Below are 10438 nucleotides of genomic sequence, written 5' to 3'. Positions count from 1 at the left end.
TTTCTGTGTGTTTACTGTAATCTGTACAGATGTTCATAATGGGTATTTTTATTTGTCAATAAAGATTGTATCACAAGGAAGAAATGTGAATTGTGATGAATTATGATGACATCTTCTGATGAATCATGAGACAAATAATGCCAATTTCTAATCATTCATCTGCCATCTTAAAACCTTGTAGGGTATAATAATAATTATTATTATATATATATATATATATAAATCACAACACACCAACTGATTTCACTTTTTTACAGCAATGAGTTAAAATTGTGGAAAATGAACGTCTTATCCTCGTTTTTAAGCCAATTTACAAATTGTTACAAATAAATACATATACATATAGAAATGAATGAGTTTGCCATAATTTCTAGCAAAATGCCATCAATAAAACTGTAGTGCCATATTAGTCAGGCACTGTCGTACAGAAGAATGTTATTCTGCTTTTTACATTGATTTGCAAAAAATAATTAATTTATTACGGTTTTACAGTAGTAAAATGAAATAGTATTTTGGCGGGAACTATCATACCATGGTGAATTGGTGTCAGCTCTGTGGTAGCGGAACCAAATGTCATCGCGCTGCAGCGCACCGGAAGGCTGTGAGTGTAACACTGAGTTCCCCAGCAGACAGCTTTGCGGGGCCCATGTGGATCTGGCAGACCCGAGCGAAACAGCGGCTTAAAAATCCCCGAATCAAGCCGATCTTTCACGCTAATGCGAGCTCTTTAGTTCATCCGTGTGTGTGAACTAGTGAAGATGCTGAAGGAGGCGTTAGACGGGCAGCTTACAGCGCTTTATAACGCGGTCGCCGGTGAGTGTGACGGTAATGATGAGAGACACAGCAGATCTGCATCCTCCCGCTGACATACACTCATCTGGACACATCACACTTTATATTGGAAAGATTTCTCACAGTCACATGTTGTATTGTCATGCGCTATCGCTGACATTAATCATTTCGAGCTGAGATGAATGAAGACAGAAACAAATGATCACCCTTTCTGTCACCAAACTTCTGTACGTTTGTTTTAGATTGATTTTAATTTATGTAAAGAGAAGTTTTGTCTAAAACGCTTGTCTAAAAATAGTGAAAACAAAGTAAAAAGTAATCTTGCTTTTGAAAAACGGACATATGTCATTTAGAGCAAATGTACAGGTATTTAATAAGATTTACTAAGAGGGACTCTTTATGCAATAATGATGGCTGTGAAAAAAATCCCTGATGTGGTATGTGGCAGATACTGTACTAATAACTATTTTTTGTTATGTTTATATATATATATATAATACAGTAACAAATAATAAATAATAATATTTATTATTTTAATTTATAGATGTTGGGGTTATAAGTAAAAAAATAAAGTAATAAATAGCAATAATTATTTTGTTAAACGAATAAATCATTTCAGTTATTAAAATTGTTGAAAACAGTTGTGCTGCTTCATTCTTATATATATATATGTATATGTTTTATATATAATAATATTTATCTGTAATTTTAACACTGTTATGTTGGGGTGGGGGGAAAAAAAGCTTTAAATTATAAGTAAAAAAAAAATAATAAAGTGCTAAATAGAATGAATATAATTTATGTATTGAAATGACCTTCAATATTGTGTTTTTTTTTTCCCTGTACAAGGAAATACTGTTTATGCGATGGATTTTTGCCTCGTGTCTTTGTCTCAGCCTCAGAGCAGGTTCAGGTTGAGCCGGTGGGTCGCTGGTTCGAGGCGTTTCTGAAGCGCAGGACTAGAAATGTGTCGGCCTCGTTTCAAGAGCTGGAGGAAGAGGAGCAGCTGTCTGAGGAAGAGGAGGATGAGGAGCTGCAGCTGGAGGAGTATCCCATGCTAAAGACACTGGACCCCAAAGACTGGAAGGTGTGTGTAGAGACTGCGATCTGTGTCAGAGCGTGAGACTCTGAACTGAATGCATTGACACGCTTCTCTTGACCTTACAGAACCAAGATCACTACGCTGTTTTAGGTCTCGCACACATCCGGTACAAAGCAACCCAGAAACAGATCAAAGCTGCTCGTAAGTTTGACTTTGTGTGTGTTTGGAAATCTTTGTACAATAATGGTCAATAGTTTGTAATTTTTTTTTTATGTTTATGAAAGAAGTCTCTTCTGCTCACCAAGGCTGCTTTTATTTGATCAAAAATACTGTAAAAATTGTGAAATATTATTACGAGTTAAAATAACTGTTTTCTTTGTGAGTATATTGTGAAATGTAATTTATTCCTGCGATCAAAGCTGTATTTTCAGCATCATTACTCCAGTCTTCAGTGTCTCATGATCTTCAGAAATCATTCTGATATACTGATTTGCTGCTCGAGAAACATTTCTAAGTTTGTTAATGCTGAAAACAGCTGTGCTGCCCAATATTTTTGTGGAACTACCGTTCAAAAGTTTAGAGTCAGAAAGTTTTATTTTTTTTTAAAGAAATTAATGCTTTTATTTATCAAGGATGCATAAAATTGATCAATAGTGACGGTAAATACATTTTTAATGTTACAAAAGATTTCTATTTCAAATAAATGCTGTTCTTTTGATCTTTCTATTCATCAACAAATCCTTAAAATATTTTTTCCCACAAAAATTCAACAAATTTTCAACATTGCTAATAATCAGAAATGTTTCTTGAGCAGCAAATCAGCATATTAGAATGATTTCTGAAGATCATGTGACACTGAGACTGGAGTAATGATGCTGAAAATACAGCTGCGCATCACAGTAATCAATTACATTTCACAATATATTCACAATTCACGGGGAAGTTGTGGCCTAATGGTTAGAGAGTCGGACTCGTAACCCAAAGGTTGCGGGTTCGAGTCTCGTACCGGCAGGGATTGTAGGTGGGGGGGGTGAATGTACAGCGCTCTCTCCCACCTTCAATACGGTGAGGTGCCCTTGAGCAAGGCACCGAACCCCCAACTGCTCCCCGGGCGCCGCAGCATAAATGGCTGCCCACTGTGTTCACGGTGTGTGTGTGTTCACTGCTGTGTGTGTGCACTTTGGATGGGATAAATGCAGAGCACTAATTCCGAGTATGGGTCACCATACTTGGCCACATGTCACTTCACAAAGAAACCTGCTATTTTAAATTTAAATAATATTTCACATTTTTTACTGTGTAATAAATGGAGCTTCGGTGAGCAGAAGACACTTCAAAATAGTAAAGAGTAGCCTATTTTGCAGTAACATGCTGCTGTTCTCCACAGATAAAGCCATGGTCCTCAAACATCACCCGGACAAGCGGAAAGCAGCAGGAGAGCAGATTGTGGAGGGAGATAATGATTATTTCACTTGCATAACAAAAGGTTTGGACTTTATTGCTTTAACACTCAAGACGGCTTTGCCCTAAATCATCTAAACAGCTTTTGTTGACAGCTGCTATGAATTACTGTATCTAATTCCTAAGCAAGGTTAATGTCTTTTTCTCCGTGTCTAAGAAAGCCACACTCGTTGTGCTAAATGCTTTTTATTAAGAGTTTTCAGCATGTCAGAAGGGATCGGTTTGCCTTGTTTACCATTCTCGGGGGATAATTTGTCGTAAGCATCTTCATAGATGTAGTTCCGTCGAATGGTGATATTAACGCCATCCAAAAAAGGGCCCTCTCCTTGCACTTCATGCTTATCAGCATAGATCAACTTCTGAAAGATCTAAAAGCAGAATGAACAAAGTTTAGCTGATTAACATCATTTAACACATCAGAATCTAGGCATGTATTCCCTTTAGATTTTCACTTGCATTTCATATCTAAAGCACAAAACAATGTCATCACCTAATTACAATTTTTAACCTTCTTTTTAATTCACAGATGACTGAAATTTGAATTTTTGAAGTGTTGTGCACAAAACACTACACACCATACCAGTGATGGCTGTCTTACCTTCACTCTCTCTTCAAAGGGCACAACAAACGGAAGTTCGGTGAGGATTGCCAAATGTCTCTCCTCTGATACTGACAACGGTGGAGGCTCCAGTCCAACTGTGAGGAACACAAAAACAATTTCTGTAACCTTTATTCTTAAAGTAATCTTTTAACCTATATCTCTTTTCAAAACTACAACATCTCTAAAGCCAAATATCCTCAACAAAGATCTACTGATATGTTCAATGCGGGTGATGCAAGATAAAATCCTCTTGCGTCATTTCCCTTGTCACTTCTTGCCCTCGCACTTACGCATGTAAATGAGTAAAGAATGAAAATGGCAAAAATAAAATAAACATCTACAAATATAATGAAAACACCCAATACTCTGTTTTTTCACCTTTAGAAATCTATACAATCATTTATCAATCTGCTCTTTAACTTACAACAAAAGACAACAGTGACAAGCAATTCACTCAAAAAGCACAGAATTCATCTGCCTCTATCTTCATCTATCCTGTCGACAGTCAATCTCTAAAGCTCTCTATTCATCATCCAGACAAATATACTACCAGTAAACCCAAATTCCTCCCCACCTTAACATGCCATTATATTAGCACTCTAATTAAAAAATTACAATTATACACTACCGTTTTAAAGTTTGCGGTAAGATTTTTAACCAGAAATGAAATGAATACTTCTATTTATAAAAGGAAGGACACATTAAAAGAAACGGTAAATACATTTTTAATGTTACAAAAGATTTCTATTTCAAATAAATGCTGTTCTTTTGATCTTTCTATTCATCAACAAATCCTTAAAATATTTTTTCCCACAAAAATTCAACAAATTTTACTGTGTAATAAATGGAGCTTCGGTGAGCAGAAGACACTTCAAAATAGTAAAGAGTAGCCTATTTTGCAGTAACATGCTGCTGTTCTCCACAGATAAAGCCATGGTCCTCAAACATCACCCGGACAAGCGGAAAGCAGCAGGAGAGCAGATTGTGGAGGGAGATAATGATTATTTCACTTGCATAACAAAAGGTTTGGACTTTATTGCTTTATTCTAAGCGAAATAAAGGTGTTTGTGCATACGAGAGGTTCTTGATCTGCTCTCGTGTGATGCAGCGATGGAGATGCTGTCGGATCCCGTGAAGCGGAGAGCGTTTGACAGCGTGGATCCCACGTTTGACAACATGGTTCCTTCAAAAGCAGAAGGCAAAGAAAACTTCTTCGAGGTGTTTGCGCCGGTGTTTGAGAGGAACAGCAGGTAAACGCCTCTCATGACCGATTCAGATGATTCAGGTTGAGTGCTGGAGATCACGCTGCTGTGTTTCTCTCAATCAGATGGTCTGTTCAAAAACACTTCCCGAGTCTGGGAGCCCTGGACGCGTCTTTTGAAGAGGTGGATCATTTCTATTCCTTTTGGTAAGAAAAATATCAAATTTATTCATAGATTTTGAGGCAAACTAATGCTGGAAGAAAAAAAAGATAATTTTTTCCCTTTTGTTTCTGAAGGTACAACTTTGACTCGTGGAGAGAATTTTCATATTTAGATGAAGAGGAAAAGGAAAAAGCTGAATGGTGAATAATACTTTGATCATATGTTATTGGTTTTGGTTTAGTATTTTGTAAAATTGTAATTATTACTGCATGTGGTTATTATAGGTAACACACTAAACCATAAAAAAAACGTTTAACTGAAAAACAGAAAAGTTGCTAGTTGCCAAATTCTTATCGAATTTGAATTGAAAGTAACAAAAACCAAAATAAAAATTATTTTAAAAACTATCTAGACATTTAAAAAAAAAATGACAACACAACAAAATGACTTCAACTTTAATTAAAATTGTGAAAACAAAATATACGAATGAAACAATAATCAAATTATAAAAAAATATATACTAAACTAAATTTAAATTAATCTGAAAACAAAATATTAATTAAAATTAAAATGAACAATTGTAAATAAATCACTAATTAAAGTGATTTAATTAATTACAATTAAAAAAAGAAAAGATTAAATAAAAAAATCAAGTTAACTACAACTACAATAGTTTCTCAATTCTATTAAAATAACACTGTTTCCTTTTTGTGTTTGTGTGTGATTTTGCTATCAGTCGAGATGAGAGGAGGTGGATTGAGAAACAGAACCGAGCCTCTCGAGCTCAGAGGAAGAAGGAAGAGATGAACAGGATACGGACACTCGTTGGTAAGTTTGGGGTGAGACACGAGAAACATGATCTTACTGTGAGCGTCTGTGTGAATGTGTGTGATGTGATGCAGACACGGCCTACAACTGCGACCCGCGAATAAAGAGATTCAAAGAGGAGGAGAAAGCCAGGAAAGAGTCGGAGAAGAAGGCCAAAGCCGAGGCGAAGAAACGAGAGCAGGAGGAGAAGGAGCGGGTCAGTGCTCACTGTTTCAAATGACACATGAGCAACTCTGGTACAATGTGTGCTTTAGCTCTTACTAACACATTTCTGAAAGTGTTTCACACCTCACTTTATTTGTGTTTTTCCATTTTTCTGTTTTGAATATGTTTTGTTTGATGAAGCTGTAAATTACCAAATATCAACAGATTAAATCTGCATATGATATTTTATTTGTATATATAAATTTAAACGTACAATGATCTGAACCCATATTAGGGTCTCGGTAGTTACATATAGTTACTTTCCATTACTCAGTACTTTCTTATGTAAGTATCCTGTAAACTAAATTAGTGACTTTAATCTGTTGTATACTGTATATTGTCTATCAGGGATCCTCGGTTCTCTCTCACTGTTTTACGTGTGCAGGCGCGTCAGGCGGAGGAGGAGGCGGCGCGGATGCGGAGGGAGAAGGAGGAGGAGGCGGCGCGACAGGTGGCACAGCAGGCCAAGAAAGAGAAAGAAGCCCAGAAGAAAGCCATCAAGAAAGAGCGGCAGAAGCTCAGGACGACCTGCAAGGCAGGAGACCCTCCACATGATCTCACACACATTCAGCTCTCCGAGAGCTTCCCGTCCTCATCTCTGTCTCTCTGCTTCTCTCAGACTCACAGCTACTTCACAGACAATGAAGCCGACGGCGTCAGGATGATGGAGGAGGTGGAGAAACTCTGCGACCGCTTGGAGCTGACCAGGTGAAGCTTGGAAATGTGATGGCGGTTTACTGCTCTTCTTGTGAGTTGATTCTCTGAAACACAGCTGCATGTGGGAGGAATATTGAGGTTTTTGGTTTGATTTGTAGTTTGCAGACGCTGAATGAAGCTTTGGCCTCTGGGAATAAAGAGCAGAGTAAAGCAGCTCTGGAGAAACAGGTGAGAAACACAAACCGGTCAAAACCACCCCATTTACCCTGTTTGCTTTAAGCTATAAATCTGTGTGTGTACTCAAACATTTGGGGTCTGCATGGTTTTTAAAAGAAGTCTCTTGTTTTCACCAAGGCTGCATTTATTTGATCAAAAATACAGTAAAAATTGTGAAATATTATTACAATTTTGAATAACTGTTTTCTGTGAATATACAGTAAAATGTAATTTATTCCTGTGATCAAAGCTGAATTTTCAGCATCATTACTCCAGTCTTCAGTGTCACATGATCTTCAGAAATCATTCTAATATGCTGATTTGCTGCTCAAGAAACATTTCTGATTATTATCAATGTTGAAAACAGTTGTGAAGCCCAATATTTTTGTGGAAACTGCTATGTTTTATTTTTTTAGGATTTTTTTGATGAATAGAATGTTTAAAAGAACAGCATTTATTAGAATTATAAATAATAATTCTAATTATTCGACAAATCAATTCTAATACAATCGACAAATCTTAATATTATTTTAATTAATATTAATTAATATTATAATATCTGTGACATACACTCTTATTATAATGAAAGCTGAATACCAAAGCATTATTATACGTAACAAATAATGACAAAAAATAATTAAAGCAATAACAAATATTATTAAGGTAGATTTAGAGTAAGGTGCCAAGTAATATTAATAAAAATATTTGAATAAAATTATATTAGCATTTTTTAAAAATAATGATAAAATTAAAAATATATTAATATTATTTTATATTATAATATATGCAATACATATACATCTTAATATTTTTGTGGAAGTTGTGATTTTTTTAAAAAGGATTCTTTGTATAGGAAGTGCAAAAGAACAGCAAAAGTACTAATAATTATTAGTAATAAATTACAATTACTAAAATTTCTTTTTAGCAGCATCATATGACCCCTTTAAAAGAAGTCCTTGCTGACCGCAAACATCTGAATGGTCCTGTAGTTGCTCTGAGGATTTGTTTCTGTGGTTGCAGGTGCAGGAGGTGAACGTTCAGATGCAGAAGGAGAAGGAGGTGGAGATGCAGGCGCAGCAGGTGGTGCGCGGGGCTGAGTACACCAGCGCAGGAGCAGGAGGAGGAGGAGGACTCAATAACAGAGGCTGGAACGAGGAAGACCTGCAGCTGCTCATCAAAGCTGTCAACCTGTTTCCCGCCGGAACCAACGCCAGGTGAGTCTCCATGGAAACCGCCTGTTGTATCTCAGACCGAACAGATGATCCAGTGTTTCACTGGCTACGTTTACATGCAACCAAATAATCCGTTTGTAATCGGATTGACGGCTCAATCGGACTGAAAAGCCTTCATGTAAACACCTTAATCGATCTGACTGAGTTCGATCGGAATGAAATTTCGATCGGATTGAAGGGGGAGGTTTATTCCTTTTCTAATAAACAAATAAAGAAACCGTGTAGGAGAGTGGTTATTATGTGCCAACAGTGAGAAACTCTATATTTGTGCAGTGTGCGCATGTCAAAAAAAATCTATTCCAATTTGAAGCTTGTGACATATAAACGCGCACATCAACCCGATCACTTTCTTTAGCGTTCATGTAAACACTACACTCAGATTTATCAATCAGAATGAATTCAGTCCGATTGAACCCAAAATTGGGCATGTAAACGCAGCCAGTGTGGAATCGAAGGTAATGAGGAAGCCGACTCTGCTGCAAAAGAAGCATTATTGGCGGACCCCAGATTTTGTGCTGTACCTCCTATGGATTTAAAACCAATAATTTGTTATTGGTGGGATCTATACACAATGAATAAGCTCCATGAAATTAGTCACAGTGTTGGAAAAAGAATTTTCTAAGCGATGGGACCAGATTGTTTATACCCGCTGTAGAATTGGTCATTCCAGGATGACACACGTTTTTAATACTAGGGGAAGATCCTCCAACATGTTCCCTTCATCCATTAAGCGTGTTTAATTAGATTGTGCTGGTTTTAACTCATTGAGAGAATTTTTTTTATTCCGTTAACTCTTTTGAAGAGAGTTAAGCCAATTAGTGAAAGCGCCTCCTACCATCCCGCCGCCGAGCGAGCGATCCCAGTTCCCGATGAGTGTGTTGGCCACCATGAGCGGGATGGTGTCTGGATGCGACCAGCCGACGGCCTCCACTGCGATGGCTATATGAGCCAGAGGCATCTTATCATCTCGCACACGGATCTGTGAGGAATAGAGAGCAGAACTCCAGGTAAGTCTTTTAAAGTGCTCGTATTGTGCTGTTCATTTAGCATGTTTGTGCACGTGATCTCTAAAGTGAGCTAATTTCTCCAACAGAAAACTACTGCCTCGTTTGTAGTCCTGCCATTATTTCTATTTGTTAATGAAAATAAACGTAAAGTGTAATATTTGTAAAAAATTAAAAACTAACTAAATTGACAAAAGCACACAATTCCCTCTCTGCAACAAAATAAAACAAGAATTTGAGTCTGGTTTTATATAGTGTTCAGATCTGTGTAGTGGAAATATATGCACATTAGTACATATAATAAATATATAATGTTTTCTATATATTTAGATGTAGCATTTCAAAAAAACTTTTTTTTTTTAAATAAAAAAAATAATAAAATTAACAAAAGTACATTTTACAGAGTTCCCGCTGTAAAAAAATATATAAAATAAACAAAAGCATTTGAGCCTGGTTTTATCCAATGTTCAGATTTATGTTTTGGAAATGTATGCAAATTAGTGCATATAATTATATAATCGTTTGTATATTCAAACAAAACATTTAAGGAAACTTAAAACTTGCTCTAATTACATGCATTTTCAACAACAAGCTGTAAGAAAGCAGGATTATCATAATTAACAAAAACTATTAAAAACATTTGTTAACTGAATTAAGGCTGAAATAAAAAAACTTAATTAGAAATGTTGCATTGGTAAGGCCTAAATAAAATTATTAAATGAAAAACTTAAAGGAAAATTTGAAATGTTGCCTTGGATAAGTAAGTTAAAAGTTAAAACACCAAAATAGAAAATAAAAGTGGAAATAAATATAATTAAGCATAAATAGAAATATTTAACAAACTAATCAAATTAACAAAACTACTACCTGTATATGACGACACTATATGACAACAACATAATGCTAAAATACCACTGGAAAGAAGGAGGTAAAATTATTGTTGATCATCACATTGAATAACACATTTTGATACAAAGACCATGTAAAAAAAACATTTTATTGTGATGCGTTGTCTTAGCTGTAATTTCACTCATATT

General features: G+C 35.9%; 1 protein-coding gene across 1 annotated transcript; it reads left to right on the top strand.

Moving 5' to 3' along the window:
• Positions 1–574: 574 nt before the first annotated feature.
• On the top strand, positions 575–8383 carry LOC107707995 (dnaJ homolog subfamily C member 2-like). The gene is made up of 13 exons (XM_016512133.1): positions 575–813; positions 1689–1879; positions 1960–2035; positions 3222–3320; positions 5005–5146; positions 5224–5304; positions 5395–5460; positions 5997–6088; positions 6163–6284; positions 6678–6827; positions 6912–7000; positions 7108–7177; positions 8186–8383. Exons 1-13 carry the CDS (start codon positions 759–761, stop codon positions 8381–8383), a joined length of 1431 nt encoding a protein of 476 aa, XP_016367619.1. The 5' UTR covers positions 575–758.
• Positions 8384–10438: the final 2055 nt, after the last annotated feature.

Source organism: Sinocyclocheilus rhinocerous, unplaced genomic scaffold (assembly GCF_001515625.1).
Source record: "Sinocyclocheilus rhinocerous isolate Xijiao unplaced genomic scaffold, SAMN03320098_v1.1 scaffold475, whole genome shotgun sequence".
NCBI classification, from domain to species: Eukaryota; Metazoa; Chordata; class Actinopteri; order Cypriniformes; family Cyprinidae; genus Sinocyclocheilus; species Sinocyclocheilus rhinocerous.
Note: the sequence above shows the minus strand (reverse complement) of the source record. Positions and strands in the feature narration are given on the sequence as shown.